Here is an 18,967-nt window from a genome sequence, read left to right on the forward strand (position 1 = left end):
CCACCAGGCCTGTTTTTATGAAGTACTCAGTAAAATATAGGCACCAGTCTAGCCAGAAGCTGTGGCGATTTCAGTGGGATGTATCAGGAGTCACAACATGGGCTGGAAGCAAATGGACTGAGAATTCTAATCTCTTTGCTCCCTTTGTAAAGAGTCATTCACCTCCAAATCCCAGTTTCCTTTTTTGGATAGGAGGAAGTTTCCTTTTCTGTGCTCTCTTCTGGCAAAAGATTACCTGCCTCCTTGGAATGCTGAGGGCAGTTACCTAGCCATGAAGAGAAGGAGTGTGAACACCTGAAAAATAGGTTCCAGAAGTATGCACACGTGACTATTATAACTGAAGTGATTGTTTTTTGAAATAACGGCTTCTCCCAGAATTCAGTTATTATGAGGGACAGTGTGTTTCTTGCCATGGGACTAGACTAGAGATCAGAGAAGTAAGAAATAACTCTTACCTCTGAAGAAAAAGTGGGTCTAACACCCTTGCAAGAGCAACCAACTGCTAAAATCTACCACCCAGAGTTTCACAACTATCAAGAGATTCTATGAGGGATTCAAAAAGCTTCTGGCTGCAGTATATGGATGGGCTTTAAAAATATAACACACTGGGGAATAATAAGGCAAGGTGGAGTGAGACAATGGACTCAGAAGATCTTGCAAGTGACACAGAAGTTTCATGTTAATCATTGTTTCATAAAATGCACATGCTATAAATAAGCAGCCACAGGGCACTATAAACCAGCAATGGCAAATTCTTGATATGGCTCCCAAATTGGGCTCTAATAAGAGACTTGGGTGGGCATCAACTGGAATGATTTAGAGAGCTAAATTACTTATTCTGCAAGTCTGTGTTCTAGTCTTGTGATGAGGAGGACCAGAATTAAGCCAGCAAATGGGTAAAGACAAAGAATAATGGGGAAATATATGGTAGATTCATAACTCAACTGGCCACCTGGGCCTTACTTTCTATGAGACAGAGTTTTTCCATAATGCTTAGTACCAGATAGTCCCCAAAGCCCTTCCTCTTTACCATCTGGGGTATATGTGGCATCCATCAAAACTCATTCATATATATTTTATAGTTATCCATATGGTTACAGTACAAAAGTCTAAAAAGAAAATGTGTAGAATATTTTCAACTTCTCTGGGTATTGCAAGGGTGAGTGATCTACAAAATCATCAGAAAAAAAGTATCTTCTTGTAGCATTCCTAGATTTGTTTATTTTCCTCCTGTTTAGTGAAAAAAGTTCAGGACCTAGATGCCACCAGACAAGGCATTCTAGGCAAGCAAGTGGAACAAACTTTGACTGGCCAACTCAGAAGAATGTTAAAATTAGATAATCTAGAGAGTTGCTAAGACACCAGGAAACCAGAAAGAGCAAAATTTACTATGCATATTTGTAAGCACAGGAGCAAGAGTCAACAAACTACAATTCACAAGCCAAATCCAATGTTCTGCTTGTCTTTGGGTGGCTCAAGAACTGAGAATGATTTTTACATTTTAAATGGTTGGAAAAAATAAAAAAAAAAAGTATTTAAAGGCATGTGAAAATTAAATGAAATATAAATTTCAGTGCCCATAAAGTTTTACTGTAGTACAGCCATACCCATTAGTTTTGCCTAGGTTTGCTTTCACGCTACAAAGGCAGAGTTGAATAGTACAGAGACCATATAGGCCACAAAGTCTAAAATATTTACTATCTGGCCCTTTATAGAAAAAAGTTTGCTGACCCCTAATCTAAAGTCTGGCTATGATATTTAAGAAAACCAGAGACAGATAAAAGATAATAGGAGCTTTGTGAAAAAATCTCTAGGACTCGTGCAATCAGGATCAGTCAACTTCTTGGCCAAAGATACCTGATTAAGGCTCTGTTGAAGTTGCAAGTAGATCCTCCTAGCAGAGTTAACTTGCCCCTGAGAAATGTTCCTCCAAAAGTCAGGGAGTGAAGGGGACACTGATATGCACCAAAAACTCTCTGCAAGACTCCAAACAAGAAGTAACATTCAATTCCACATGAGTTGAGGTGGGAAAGAGTAGATTTAAAGGACAGAAAGAGTTCAATGAGGGTTCACTTACATTTCTTCCCTCACAAAAACCTGGGGCAAGAGAAAGAATCAAAGCCATACTTATATAAAATTTGCCAAGGATACTAAATTGGGACATATTGTAAACATCAGTGAGGATGGTGTAATTCTTTGAGTTCAGAATGTAAACTACAGTTTCAGTTTTATGATGTGTACCAAACAGTGCTTCATGTGTACAAAACAAATGGATGTACAATCTCCAATGTTTTACTAGAAAATGTCTGAAAAATAGTAAATTCTTGAGCACATAATGCACATGATGAATTAATTAACCCTCTTTGAAACATGATGAGGTAGAGATGAGGATTCATATCCTGATTTTCCAGATGAGAAAATGGAAAAGAAAGGAAGTTATCCAACCACGGTCATAATGCCGGGAGAAGAGGGAATCTCAGAGTCCTGACTTTTAACCCAGCCCATCCACAGTGCACTCTCTCAGCTGGCTCTACCCCCATCTGAATATTGATTTTTTTTTAAGAGAATGGGAGCTATGATTCACCATCTTCTAGGAAGGCAACACCAAACATGCATATAGGTATAAATGCATGTGTGTTTGCTGAAATAACAGTGAAGATGTTTGTAACTTTTAGAATTGTCACAAAAAGTCTAAGCTGAAAAGGCATTTAAAAAGTATCTAGTTTAACTCCCTTATTTTACAGACAGGGAAAACTGAGGTCCAAAGGGGGAAATTTTCTTATCCAATGTCACACAACTAAAAGCCCTCTGAGACCCTACCCTGCTCATGGATAACACCTTCCTTTGACTTCCTGGTCTTTTTGATAGCATCTAACATGCCTTCCCCTTTCGCCTCCTCACCCATCCCACCCACCCACCACTAACTGATTCTCTACGTGCCTGCTTCATACCCACAGACCATCCACTCAAATGCGCTCACACACACACACACACACACACACACACACACACACACACACACTCTTTCACTAAGTTTCCATCAAGCAGATTTTAGTGGTTTTTACCCCCTTAACCTATTACCATTATTTTTTAATCTCAAAATATTCAGATCCTTCCCTGACTAGCCTCACCATCACCCCAAACTCCCAGCATTACTGACAATGAGAAAATGTGGGGCTCTCTTCTCTTCTTCCTTCTCAACAGGAAAACCTGGCTAGATTACAATCGACTCTGTGCTGAGCCTTGCACCAATGACAGCATTAAAGCTTCATGGTTTATGAACTACCAAAGCTAGAAATGGATTTCTGTCTGACGTGCCAGGCTTTTAAGTCTTGTACCTGTGCCCAGTCCAGAGATTTCTGAAACCATTAATAAAGTGGTAATCAACACTCTGAATACTCCATCTGAGCTTACTGACAATGACAGACAAATGAGGAAGAAAAGATTTGTGCTCCCACTCCCTCCAAGACAGGTGGAATTCCAAGTTTCAACAAGGCAGATTCACAATCACCTTCAGAAAGGCCATTTGGGCAATAAAGATGCATTGTAAAAAAAAAAAAATCATTAAATGTTCTCTGCAGGTAATAAGACAGCCCCTTGCCTTCAAATAGAGATAATAATGGCAGTAAACTCCAGCCACCAAGCTTTACAGATGGGAGGTGAAAGAAAACACCAATAGTTTTTTTTGCTTTGTTTCATGCTTTTTCTTAAACCACATTCTCCTGTCCCTCAAAGAGCTCAGGACTGGAATCTGGGGTTCACATTCCAAAGGAACCAATGGGTTCCATAGTTTTGCAATGAATCCACTGGAGATTTTAATATTTCAAGCAGTTAAGAGCATTTGGCTCCATGAGTTCATAGAGTCTCATTTTCTCAAATAAAATATCACCAAGTTTCCCTAACAAGTGATTCTAGGGACTGAAGAATTTTGAGACCTCGCTGGATTTCCAAGTGCTCAGTAATATGAGTGATTACCCCTCCCCCCAGCTTCCTTGTTCTCAAATAGTCCAAGATCCACATAATAGCAGAGCTCCTCCCAGGCAGCCCTGCCTTCTGCCCTTCTGCCTACCTCCCTCCTTCAGCCCTAACTTCCTCAGAAAGCTCCTATGTGGAATAGTTATGACAGAAAAATCTTCCCTTTCACAATATGGTTGATCATTCCCACTGTTTTCCAAAAGCAACAATATCATGACCCAGATTTGTAAAACCCAAAGGCAGCACCAAATACAATCTAATCTATCTGACTATTGAATTTGCTTTTTGCTTGCTTTCTTGAACTCTTTTCCCATCTAATATGGCTGCTATTACTGTGGTGCCTGGGTTTACTGACACATTAGCTATAGATGGGTGCTGTGTTTCATTCTCTGCTCTACAGATAGGGCCTACCTGATGACAGGGTATGGGGAAGAGACAGGTTCTCACTGGAGAAGTTGGGGTGATTTGAAGTCTTTGGAGCTGCTCCTCATTTCCTTTTCTGACAACCATTCTTTTGTGAGTACTCTTAAGAAAGGAAGACACTGCTCTCTGTCTCTTTCCAAACTGCCTACGCCTAGGCACTGGTGCCCTGGACTTCATACTGTCCAGTGTAAGCAGTAGCAATGCGCCACTCAAGGTTATGGGTGGAACATGCAGCATATTTTCATTAATACTAAATGCTATCTGTCTCCTTGTTGCCTGGGGGACTGGAAGAAAACAAAATAGCTTTCCATTTTATAGGTATTCCTGCCATCTGGCTAAAATGGTGAAAAGATAATCATCATTCCAATTGGCTATCAATAGGGAGGCCAGTTAAAGGGCACACACTTTCTACCTTTTCTCTAGATGCCGAGAACTCTATGGTGCTTCTGCTGTCCTCTGGTAGGTGGTGGGTGTCATCATATTCCTGCTGAAAGGTTTGGCCTATATACCTGCCACTTTCAAGACTGTCCTCAGGGATTGTAGCCTTTATATAAGGAAAAGCTGTCTGTTTTGATTCTGACTTAGAACTCAAAACTTTTAGGCCAGTGAGAAGGAAGAAAAAGGTCTTGGCAGGAAGTACTTCCTTTGTGGAAAGTGGGGGCAGGAGTAAATAGTGGTGTTTAGTAACTGGGTCTGCTCCCAGAGAAGAGCATCTCTGTCTAGAAACTGTTCATCAGCGTCCCTTTGAGAAGAAAGCCCTTAGTACAGGATGTGGAATGAAGTGGATGGGTAGGAGGCTTAAGCCCTGGGAGATTGGGAAGGAAGGAGGCACTAGCATATATAGGAGGTCTGTAAGTGTGAGTTCCTGCTGTAAGATGCAGCCTGAGCGCCTCTGGGGGCTAAGCAGACATTAATTGTTTTAAGCTTAATAATACTGAGGAGCCAGGGTTTGAGCCCACTTAGCCAAATATGAGATGCAACTTAGCTTACGGTTCTGGACCAATGGATAGGGCCTGAGGGCAAGTCTCTGGAGAGAATAAAAATGTTTCATCACATTGGGTCCTTATCTACCTAGGAGCTATTAATGCAAAGATGTGTACCAAACACATCTTTGTGTTTGGTACAAGGATGCAGCAGCATCCTTGTACCAACACAAGGATGCAGCAGCAGGAGGGAGCAGGTGCATAGACTGATGGTCTGCTGAACAGTGAGAACACTTCCTTTCTGGGGCTGAGGCCAGAAAGCCTTCACGAAGGAACAGTTTCGTATTCACCACAGAGAACAGGCTGGGGATTCGGTTGGGGTTTCTCCACTTCTAACCTCTCTAATAAGGACAATTTTTTTCCCTCACTAGGCAGGAGAATGGAACGCAAGCAAGGAGGAAATTAAATCTTTTCAAGTCATTAATTTTTCTTTCGTTCCTAGGACCCACCAAGTTCCAAGCACCAGCTGGGACCACCTTCATTGCCTACATTGCCTATACTACCAAGGCTGCCAAAGCCAGGGGACCAGCAAGTATGAAAACTGACTTTTTTAAAGGCTCTTAGGTTCTTTGAACCAGCGTTGCCAGTTACCTTGTCTCAGAGATGATAAAATCCTGGGTACTGATAGACTGGTGTCTCTTTTTAGAAGATAAAGGAGAAAGGGAAACAGAAGTTAGTGTCCAAGACACTTTACCTTCAGCAGCTCTTTTAAAGAAGACTTTGCAGCTTCCACAAGTGAGAGCTCCATAGTGACAGCCAGAAGCTTCATCTCCACAAATCAGGCAGGTCTTCTGGGGTGGAAAGTAATAGTCGATGGGCAGAACATGGTCCCTGGTAGTCTCCAAACTGAAAAGACCCAAGAGGAACAATGCAACACATGTCAGTACTTGACAGAAACAGGAGGGTAGAAGTCTGAAGTCTTCAGCAGTAAAGTGCACGTGTAAATTATTATTTATTGCTTAACTGAGTAAGGGTGAAGCTGAATTTTCCTTGGACTTCTCCTAGGAATTATGTTTGTAGGGTTTCCTGTCATGTGGACAGAGCCCTTTTGGATCCTGTGAAAGGATGTCAGAAGTTCTCTGGAATCAGCCAATCTCATGGGCTATGTCTACACGAGGGAAGGATGAAGGCAGAAACCTGAGGTTAAGGTCTTTAACTTAAGTTGGCAGTCAGGAAACAATTTCAGAGTAACTAAATGGTATGAACTCAATGCTAAGACCTTACCTTATCCAAAGGGAGATCTATGGCAAAACCAGACTAAGCATCAAAGCACTTTGATGTGCTTTGCTCTAGTTCTCTGAGCCTCACTCTCATCTGTAAGTAGGAATAATTATCACCCATCTTACTGAGCTACTTGTGTGAGTGGAGGTATGAATTAAACAAAAGTATAAAAAGCTGTTGAAATGAATACAGAAGTGAGGGATCATGATTAGTATTACCATACCAGTCTTCTTTGATCGTTTTTTTCCATTCCCTCACTTTCTTTCGGAGTCTATCTAGATCACATGTAAATCCCCCATCCACATTCTATAACATAAAGTAGCAGATTCCCTATGCCAGATTTTATTGTGAAATGATACACAATGATGCTGGAAATCTTTCAGGCAACCATCTCAACACTTAGCCATTAGAATACTCAGGTTCCTTGGGCTAGGATGGAGCTTCACAGGTCACCTAGTTTAACTGCCTATCTCCAAGAGGATCTGTGTCTGTGTCCTTCCAAGTGGACTGAAGGAGAGGGCCAGAAAGCCAATCCTAAAACCTTAATGGAAAGGTAGCTCTTAGTCTCCTATGGTAATTAATTCAAATTTAAACAAATGAAACATGGTTCGTACTACCCAAAGGTCAACTTTTTTCTCTTCTATGCCCTATGTCTAATCATTAAACAAAACGTAAGTGACTACTTGGGTATATCTGTCACAGATATGTGACAACTGCATATTCTGTCATCCACAGGAATGCAGCCACCATTTTTATGAATACTTCTTTCCTACTAAGCAAAGAAGGAAGGAAAATAAGCCTGTTCACTGTGCTGGGTGATTTCAACTCCTCAAAACAATTTTGTGAGACATTTTTTCTCATTATTATATCAGATGAAGAAAGTCAGACTCAGAGAAGAAAAGCTCAAAACGATTTGACCCAAGCCCAGGACTCTCTAACTCCAAATCTAACACAATTTCCATTACCCTATTGTCTTCTCAGTACTCACCTTCACTTTCTACCCATGGCTCTTTGGTTATCATACTCAGCACAGTCATCAGAATCCCAAAAGAGCATGAAAGGTTATCCTCCTCTCAATGCTCAGTGAGCAGCCCTGACAGGGCAAGAGCAAGGAAGGCTTTCACTCAGGCTACACTTGACAAGCACTTTATCTCTAAGACACAAATATTGGCTTTTATTCACATCCCAAGTACAACAGAAACCACTCAGAAAGTTCTGCTCATATGCAAACTCAGCAGCCGATTATGGCAGCCTATCTCTTCTCCCCATAATCCTTCCCTTTCCTACCTTAACTGGAAAGCCAGCAGGAGTCGGTCCACCAAACCAAGACTAGGAGGGCCACAAGTTCCACAGGAAAAGAGCTCACTTTCCATAAACAAATAGGCCAAAAGCTAAGAATGTAATTTCTTTGGCTAAAAATGTCATTTCCTTGGGTAAAAATTGTGCCCCCGTCCTCATTCATGAAACAAGGAGAAGATGCAGAGGGTTTTGGCTGTTGTTTATTTCTTTGTTTTTAAGTGTCTTCATCTTCTTACATTTTATGACTTCTGTAACTAATACAGTTAAAATCTAAAGGACATGTATTAAGGCACTTTATGTGCCTAACTATTTCATATATATCATCTCATTTAATCTTTATAACAACCCTGCCAGGTAGTTCTGTATCATCCCTGTATTGTAGGAGATGAAGCTGATGCTCAGGAAAATTAAGTAAACTTGTTCAAGATCACTCGTCTAGTAAGTGGAAATGCCAGGGTACCATCCGAGGTAAGTCTGACTACAAAGTGTGGATTTGTAACCAATGGCTGACCATGTTAGGAGACTGAAGGTCTAGATTAGATAGTTTGATTCAACTCAACTCATAGCACCTGGTCCTATGGACCAGGTACAGGGCTAAGTACTGGGGATATAGTGATGATCAAGATATTATCCTTGCCTCTAAGCAACTTGTTATTTAGTAGAGGAGAAAGACAGGAAGCAAAGAACTGTAAAATAACATAGTAGATGATATAATAAAGTAGAGTGCATATTGCTACAAATGAGAAAGTACCTCAAAGACAGAAATGCATTTTGAAAGGTATAAAGGTATATATGTGTATATATGAATGAGATGATGATGGTAATGACAGCAATTATTATTATATGATTGAAGAGTAAATATTAGATAAACAAAATGAGAACCTGCATAAAGTAAATAAGTGGTCTTTTTGGAAAGAGCCTTTAAAAATAGAAATTTTCATCCATACTAAAATTTAAAATACAACACAAATTATTTAAAAGAATCTAATTAATCAAATTTATAATCAATACTTAAAGACTGAAGAAAGTCATCATTTTATTTATTAGATATGAATTTAATAAAATACACCTCACACAAAAATAGCTAAAAAGGAGGTGAAAGAGTAGGAGAAATAATGAAGGCAATTTTAGAATTTGAATTTTTCCTAATTACAACCCACTTTGGCTAGAGGGCTGAGATATTTCCTGACCTTTCCAGGCAAGTCTCTGCCTACCTCTTCCCTCATCTCTCTGGCAAAATGATTTGGACAGGATTCCCACTGACCCTGGCCTAGTGTGAACAAAGGGCACATTGCAGTGACTCATGGACTGATTGATCTTCTAGCACTGGAAATGGGAATTACAACTGCAGTCTCTCTCCCAGGTTTGCATTCTAGAGAAACTTGTGCACATTTATACCAGGAAGCATATACAGAAATGGACATATCAGCTTTGTTTATAGAAGCAGAAATGATAAACATCCACTGAGAGGAGAAAGGATAAATAAATTATATCATACTCATTCAATAAAGTACAATTCAGCAATGACAAGGAATAGAATATATCTACAAATAGGTGAATCTCACAAGCTAACGTTGCATAAAAGACAATTCATAATAGCATACATACAATATGATTCCATTACACAGAGTTTGAAAAGAAGCAAAAGTAAACAATATGTAATTTGGGAATATATATGTGAAAAGACATAAAAATGCCAGGGCGTGTTAAACCCCAAATATAGGACAGTGGTTATCCCTGATGGGAGGCTGTGGGGTAATGATATAGGGAAGGGAGCTACAAACTGATTTATGCATTAATTTAAAAATTTGATTATGCACCTGCTACATATCTGGCACCATTCTAGGTCCTGGGGTTAGTTAAACTAGTGAGCAAAAAATAGTGTTAATGTTCTTGTTCCTTAATCAGGGCTCATGAGTGTTTTATTATTATGCTGTATAAGTAACTTGCATGTTACATGTATTTTGTATGGTTATAACAGAACACAATAAAAAATTAAAAGAAAAACCTCAGGAGTTTCTAACATCTCCCTACATAAAATTCTAACTGCAAGCACAACAGAGGTTTGCTTTGAGAATAAGTAAGTACAGAATTTGCATGCAGCATTGTGTTTTTTACCACCTCCCTTGTGTTATGTGCTCACTTATTATCCCAATGCTGGGCATTCAGTTTTATGAAGTCTGAAGCAAAAGCCCTGCCACATAGCATGGAAGTTTTCCAAACAAGAACATGACTTGCTATTCTCCAATGGTTTCACAATTAATTAAATGAAAGTGGTTTACTAGAAGCTATAGGCTTACAAACGCCAGCTCAACCATGAGGAAGTTGGGTTCAGAAACCCTTGGCACCTGAGAGCTGTAATCTCAGTCTCTCTCTCTCTCTCTCTCTCTCTCCCTTGATCTCTCTCTGTCTCCCTCTCTTTCTTTGTATTTCTTTCTCTGTTTCTCTGTCTCTCAGACTTGAGGATACTTTAGATACCTTAAGGGGTCTGGCTAATTTAAGCAAGTCCCTCAGTGATTGTGGAACCAGGATGAAATGTAAAAGTCACAGACCAGTTTTCCATGTTTGGGAGAGAATGTAAACTCAGCAGGGCTTTTAAGTCAGCCAGACCTGGGTTAATATCTTGCCTCCACTGCTGAACCTTGGGCCCAGTAATTAGGCTCTCTGAGATCAACTTGCCTCCTCTGGAGAGTGGGGATATTTTCTACCCTTGAGGGCTTTTGTGAGAACTACATTGAATAACAAATGTTAAGCCCTTCCCTCTATGCCTGCCACATGGTAGCTGCATTATAAGTCTAGGATGCCATTACCTTTTGTCTTACCATAAAAAAGGGAAATGTCTTATAGTCTTAAAATAAAAAAGACCATTCTTCTTACCTATACAGTATTCTTAGGGAAAGGCAAATATAGGTGGAGAGAGAAGGAAAAAAGCTAGATGTGTAAAAGTATAACATTTTTATACATACCTCTGTACTTTTCAAACAAGAAGGGATTTAGGAAACCACCAAACATCTTTACAGAGCATCATATTTTTCCTGATGTTGAGTAATTTAAAAAATATTTTTATTAATCACATTGTGGAATATAATGAAGACTTTACATGAATTTTTAAGATAAAAATCAAAGATTTCAAAGTTATTTTCTCCTAATAGATCACTTGTGCCTACTTCTTTGGGGGTATAAAGGATATTTCAGTAGAAAAATTGGCAAAGTAATGACATAAGACTTGTAGCAAATTTTCCCCTGACAGCCTGAGATTCTAAATTTGATAACTGTCTGTCCAAGAAGACAATCATGTTTTCTTTTAAAAGTATTACCCGAGCTTATGTCATATCTCTCCAATTCTCTTTAATGACACCTTTGTTGAAGTGGGAAGGTATACAGGTACAACATCTGGTTTTCATGGTCATCTCTGCCACTTTCTAACAGAATGACCTTGAACAACTCATTTTGCTTAAATTTCTTCACATGCAAAATGCATAAAGAAATATAGAACTCACAAGACTGCTATGAAGATTCAGTGAGATTCTGGAGGTAAAGCAGCTCACACCATTGCTGAGAAGTAAGTTGGGATTTTGAGAGAGATGGCCTTGAATCCATGGAAAGTATTACCATCTTAACAATACTAAAACTTCTCACATCAGGACCCAACTCCACACACCAGCTAGTCAGCACCAGCACCAGACTCCTGGGGTCACAGAGGCAGCTGCACAAGGGCCCAGCCCTCCCCCTCCACAGACCAGCGCCAGGCCTGGGACCCAACAGGATCTGAAGCCAGCTATACTAGGGCCAAGCTCCCCCTACCAGGGGGCTGGCATCAGCCCCCAGGAACCCTTGGGCCACACAGCCAGCTGAGTCAGGACCCAGCCCCACCCACCATCAAGCCAGCAGCCACTTCACAAAGGAGGGCCTGGCAGCCAACCAGGCTGGGAACCAACCCCACCTACCAGCATTCCCACAGTAGTCAGCCCTGCCACAAAAGAAGGGCACATGCATGTACAAGGGGGCACCATCAGAGCATATATCTCTGGTGAACAGAGGGCAGTGTGCTGCTGGGCCTCATAGAACATCCTCTATATAACATCACTTCTCCAAGACTGTGAAACGTAACTGATCTGCCTAATAAGTTGAAATAAAAACAAAAAAAAAAATAGGCAAAATGAGGAGACAGAGGACTATATTCCAAACAAAGGAACAGGAAAAAACCTCAGAAAATGAACTAAATGAAATGGAGATATGCAATATATCCAATAAAGAGTTCAAGTTAATAATCATAAGGATGCTCAATGAACTTGGGAGAAGAATGGATGAACAGAATTTTAACAAGGAGATAGAAAGTATAAGAACCAAACAGAGCTGAAGAATACAATAATTGAAATAAAAAATATACTAGAAGGAATCAACCATAGATAAGGTGATACAGAGGAATGGATCAGCAAACTGGAATACAGAGTAGTGGAAATCACCCAGGCTGAAGAGAAAAAAAATAATTTAAATAAGAACAGTTTAAGAGACATATGGGACAACATCAAGTGTACTACCATTCACATTATAGGGATCCCAGAAGGAGAAGACAGGGAAAGGGGCAGATAACTTATTTGAAGAAATAATACCTGAAAACTTCCCTAACCAGGAAAAAGAAACAGACATCAAGGTCCAGAAAGCACAAAGAGTCCCAAACAAGATGAACCCCAAAAGATTCACACCAAGACAGACAAATAAAATGGTAATAGTTAAAGAGAATCTTAAAAGCAGCAAGAGAAATAAACAATTAGAAAGACTAACAAGACTATCAGCTCACTTTTCAGCAGGAAATTTGCAGGTCAGAAGGGAATGGCAAAATATATTAAAAGTGATAAAAGGGAAAACATACAACAAAGAATATTCTCCCCAACAAGGTTATCATTCAGATTTAAAGGAGAGATAAAGAGTTTCACTAACAAAAAGAAGTGAAAAGAGTTTACTACCACTAAATCCACACTGAAAGAAAAGACCATTACTAGAAATATGAAAAGTATGTGATAAAGTATTTCATTGGTAAAGGCAAAGATACAGTGAAGGTAATAGATTAACCACATATAAAACTGGTACCAAGGTTAAAAGACAAAAGTAGTAAAATCATCTATATCTATCCACAATAGGTGGTTAAATAATACACAAAACAAAAATATGTAAAATATGATATCAAAAACATCAAATGTTTGGGGATGTGATAAAAATATAGGGCTGTTAGAATGCATTCAAACTTAAGAGATGATCAACATCAAATCGTTATCATTATATATATATATATATATATATATAACATAAAGTACACATGCAAAAAAGAGAAATTCAAAAATAACACTAAAGAAAGTCATCAAATCAAAAAGGAAGAGAGAGGAAGAAGAAAAAAGTGCAAAAACCACCAAAAAATAATTAACAAAAGGGCAATGAGTAAATAATTACTTTAAATGTAAATGGACTACATGCTCCAGTCAAAAGACATAGAGAGAATGAATACATTAAAAAAAACATAAGACCCATATATATGCTGCCCACAGTAGACTCACTTCAGATTGAAAGACACACACAGACTGGACGTGAAGGGACAGAAAATGGTATTCCATGCAAATGAAATGAAAAGAAAGCTAAAGTACCAATACTTATATCAAACAAAATAGTTATTTAAAAAATATAACAAGAGACGACTAAGAACATTAAATAATGATAAAGGGATTAATTGAGCAATAAAATATAATGATAGTAAATATATATGCACCCAACATAAGAGCACCTAAATACATAAAGCAAATATTAACAAACATAAAGGGAAAAACTGTTAGTAACACAATAATAGTAGAGGGCTTTATATCAATGAAAATATCATCCAGCCAGAAAATCAGTAAGGAAATACAGGCCTGAAAGTACACATTAGATCAGATGGACTTAATAGATCTATATAGAACATTTCATCCAAAAGCAGTAGAATAAACTTTCTTTTTAAGGGCACATGGAACATTCTCCAGGATAGATCACATGCTAGGCCACAAAAGAAGCTCAATAAATTACGAAGACTGAAATCATATCAAGGATCTTTTCTGACCACAACAGAATGAGGCTAGAAATCAACAAGAAAAAAATAACTGGAAAGAACACAAACACATGGAGGGTAAAAATATGCTATTAAACAAGCAAAGGGTCACTGAAGAAATCAAAGAGGAAATAAAAAATACCTGAAGAAAAATGAAAATGAAAACACAATGATCCAAGATCAACAGGATGCAGCAAAAGCATTTTGTAGAGGAATTTTTATAGTGATAGAGATAGAAGCCTACCTCACAAAAACAAGAAAAATATCAAATAAACAACCAAAGCTTATACCTAAAAGTTCTAGAAAAGGAAGAACAAACAAGACCCAAAATTAATAGAAGGAAAGAAATAATAAAGAACAGAACAGAAATAAATAGAGATAAAAAGACAATAGAAAATATCAAAGAAAGAAAGAAATGGCTCTTTGAAAAGATAAATAAATTTGATAAACCTTTAGACAGACTCATCAAAAAAGTAGAGAGGACTCACATAAATAAAATCAGAAGTGAAAGAAAAGTTACAACTGACACAACAAAAATACAAAGTATAATAAAAGATTACTATGTATACTTATACAAAAATAAAATGGACAACCTAGAAAAAAATGGATAGGTTCCTAGAAACATATAATATCCCAAGACTGAATAATGAAGAAATAGAAAATATGAAGAGACCAATTAACAATAATAAAGTTGAATCAGTAATACAAAAATCATAACAAAGAAAAGTCCAGGAGCAGACGGCTTCACAGGTGAATTCTTCAAAACAGTTGAAGAAGATTTAACATCTATCCTTCTGAAACTATTCAAAAAAAAAAAAAATGAGGAGCAAGGAATGATTCCAAACTCATCATATGAGGCCAGCATCACCTGGATACCAAAACCAGACAAAGATATCACAAAAGAAGAAAATTACCTGCCAATATCACTGATGAACATAAATGGAAGAATACTCGATAAAGTATTAGCAAACAAAATTCAAGTATACATCAAAAGGATGATACACAATAATTAAATGAGGGAATACCCTCTCTGCTTGTCCAGTGCTTAGGACTCCATGCTCTCACTGCCAAGGGCTCAGGTTCAATCCCTGGTCAGGGAAGCAAAATCCCACAAGCTGTGTGGCATGGCCAAAAAAAAAAAAGATCAAGTGAGATTTATCCCAGGATACAGGATGGTTTGGTATCTGCAAATCAATCATTGTGATACACCACTTCAGTAACTGAAGGAAAAAACATCATATGCTACTCTCAATAGATGTAGAGAGAGCATTTGACCAAATTCAACAATGATTTATGATAAAAAAGTGGATCTAGAGGGAACATACCTCAACATAATAAAGGCCATATATGACAAACCTACAGCCAACATAATACTCAATGGTGAAAAGCTAAAATATTTTCCTCTAAGATTAGGGACAAAACAAGGATGCCCACTCTTTCCTCTTTTATTCAACATAGTATTGGAATCCTAGCCACTGCAATCAGGTAAGAAAAATGGGTAAAAAAATACTCCAAATTGGAAAAGCAAGAAATAAAGCAGTCAGTGTTTGCAGATAACATGACACTATATATAAAAAGTCCTAAATATTCCACTCACACACACAAAACACTTAGAATTAACACTAAATTAGGTAAAGTGGCAGGATAAAAAATTAAAATACAGAAACTTGTTGTATTTCCATAAGCTAATAACAAACTATCTGAAAGAGAAATAATAAAAAAATCCAATCTACAATTACATTAAAAATAATAAAATATCTAGGAATAATTTTAACCAAGGCTGAAAGATCTGTATACTGAAAACTAAAAGATACTAATGAAATAAGTTGAAGTCAACACAAATGGAAAGATATACTGTGCTCAGGGATTGGAAGAATTAATATTGTTAAAATGACCATACTCCCAAGGCAATATACAATTTCAAAACAATCCCTGTCAAAATACCAATGGCATTTTACACAGAACTAGAAAATATAATTCTAAAATTTCTATGAAAACACAAAAGACTCTACATAGCCAAAACAGTTTTGGGAAAGAGGAACAAAGCTGTAGATATCATGTGCTGTAATTTCAAACTATACTCCAAAGCTACAGTAATCAAAACAGTATGGTATTGGATCAGTGAAACAGAATAGAGAGACCACAAATAAACCCACACTTCTATGGTCAATTAATGGAAGCAAAGGAGGCAAGAATATACAATGGGGAAAAGATAGCCTCTTCAATAAACAGTGTTGGGGAAACTGGATAGCTATAGGCAAAAAAATCAAATTGGACTACATTCTCACACCATATACAAAAGTAAACTCAAAATGGATTAAAGACTTAAATGTAAAGTGTGAAATAACAAAATCCTACATGAAAACAAGCAGTATGCTCTTTGACATCAGTCTTAGCATTATATTTTTTATATATCTCTTCAAGTATGAGAAACATAAGCAAAAATAAACAAATGGGAACAAATGGTACTACATCAAACTAAAGAGTTTTTGCACATCGACTGAAACTATCAAAAAAATGAAAAGGTACCTTATTGAGTAAAAGAAAATATTTGCAAATGATATGTCTGACAAGGCATTAATATCCAAAACATACAAAGAACTCACACAACTCAACATAAAAAAAACCACAACCCAATTAAAAATGGGCAGAATATGTGAGTAGACAATTTTCCAGAGAAGACAAACAGATTGCCAACTGTCACAGGAAAAGATGTTCAGCATCACTAATCATCAGGGAAATGCAAATCAAAATCACAATGAGATACCACCTCACACCTGGCAGAATGGCTACCATCAAAAAGACAACAGGGGCTTCCCTGGTGGCACAGTGGTTGAGAGTCCGCCTGCCGATGCAGGGGTCACGGGTTCGTGGCCCAGTCTGGGAAGATCCCACATGCCGCGGAGCGGCTGGGCCCATGAGCCATGGCCACTGAGGCTGCGCGTCCAGAGCCTGTGCTCCGCAGCCGGAGAGGCCACGACAGTGAAAGGCCCGCGTACCACACACGCACAAAAAAAGACAACAAAGAACAACTGTTGGCAAGGATGTGGAGGAAAGAGACTCCTCGTGCACTGTTGGTGGGAAGGTATTTTGGTGCAGCCGCTAGGCAAAACAATGCGGACGTTCATCAAAAAATTAAAAATAGAACTGCCATCCAATCCAGCAATTCACTTCTGGATATTTACCCAAAGAAAACAAAAATACCAATTCAAAAAGATATATGTACCCTATGTTCATTGCAGCATTATTTACTATAGTCAAGATATGGAAGTAATCTAAGTACCCATCCATAGACGAATGGATAAAGAATATATGGTATACAACCACACACACCACAGTGGAATATTACTCAACCATTAAAAATGAAATCTTGCTATTCCTGACAGCATGAATGGATCTAGAGGGTATTATGCTATGTGAAATAAGTCAGATAGAGAAAGACAAATTCTGCTTGTTTTCACTTATATGTGGAATATAAAACACAAGAAAGGGACTTCCTTGGTGGTCCAGTGGGTACGACTCCATGCTCCCAAGGCAGGGGGCCTGGGTTCAATCCCTGGTCAGTGAAGTAGATCCCACATGCATGCTGCAACTAAGAGTTCACATGCCACAACTAAGAGTCCATGTGCCACAACTAAGAAGTCTGCATGCTGCAACTAAGAAGCCAGTATGCCACAACTAAAAATCCCATGTGCCGCAACAAAGACTCAATGTAGTCAAAATAAATAAATATTAAAAATAAATAAACAAAACTTAGGAAAAGAGTGTAGTCCTTGGTTATAAAAATAAATAAATAAAAAACAAGTAAAACAAACAATAAAAGCAAAACAAAAAATGACTTATAAAGAGAAGAAACGGGTGGTTCCCAGATGAATGGGTGTTGGGGGATGATGGGAAAGGTGAAGGGGTTGAGAGGATCCAAACCTCCAGTAATCTGATAAATAAGTCACAACAATGTAATATGCAGTATAAATAATTTAACAGTTTTGTATGGGAGAGATGGTTACTAGACATGGTGATCATTTCACAATATATACAAATGTCAAATCATTATGTAATACACTTGAAACTATATTAACTATATTTTAATGAAAAATAAAATAAAACATTAAATCTTCAGATCAATGAAAATAGAATATTATTAAATTGATTTATACCTTAAATTTATTTCCATAGTGTTTTATAGGTTTTTTTGTAATTGAAGTATAGTTGATTTATAATATCATATTACTTTCATCTGCACAGCATAGTGATTTAGTATTTTTGAAAATTATTCTCTGTTATAGGTTATTACAAGGTAATGGCTATAATTTGCTGTGCTTTACAAATCCTTGTTGCTTATCTACTAAACATAGTAGTTTGTATTAGTTAATCACATGCTACTCATTTGTCCCTCCCCTCTTTGGTAACCACTCTTGTTTTCTATACCTGTGAGTCTGTTTCTGTTTTGCATATACATTCATTTATATTATGTTTTAGATTCCATACATAAGTGATATCATACAGTATTTGTCCTCCTTTGTCTGACTTATTTCACTAAGCATGATGTGTTCTAGGTCCATTCATGTTGCTGCAAATGGCAGAATTTCATTCTTTTTTTATTGCTGAATAATATTCCTCTGTGTGTGTGTGTGTGTGTGTGTGTGTATGTGTATCACATCTTCTTAATCCAACCGTCTATTGATGGGCACTTGGGTTGCTTCCCTGTTTTGGCTATTGTAAATAGTGATGCTATGAACAGTGGGATGCATGCCCCTTTTCAAATAAGTTTTTTCATTTTTTCTGGATATATACCCAGGAGTGGAATTTCTGGATCATGTGGTAGTTCTATTTTTAGATTTTTTAGGAAATTCCACACTGTTTTCCATAGGGGCAGCACCAATTTACATTCTCACCAACAGTGTACAGGGTTCCTTTTTCTCCCCATCCTTTCCAACATTTGTTACTTGTAGGCTTTTAGATAAATGGCCATTCTGATAGGTCTGAGGTGATA

General features: G+C 37.9%; 1 protein-coding gene across 1 annotated transcript in view; it reads right to left on the reverse strand.

The window, feature by feature from the left end:
- The window catches only part of AR (androgen receptor), a 168,985-nt gene that overhangs the window by 66,431 nt on the left and 83,587 nt on the right, over window positions 1–18,967 (reverse strand). The window contains exon 2 of the mRNA XM_059051481.2: window positions 6,076–6,227. Within this exon, the coding sequence (XP_058907464.1) occupies window positions 6,076–6,227 (152 nt within the window). The remainder of the gene's footprint in view (window positions 1–6,075; window positions 6,228–18,967) is intronic.

This window comes from Kogia breviceps, chromosome X, assembly GCF_026419965.1.
Source record: "Kogia breviceps isolate mKogBre1 chromosome X, mKogBre1 haplotype 1, whole genome shotgun sequence".
NCBI lineage: Eukaryota > Metazoa > Chordata > Mammalia > Artiodactyla > Physeteridae > Kogia > Kogia breviceps.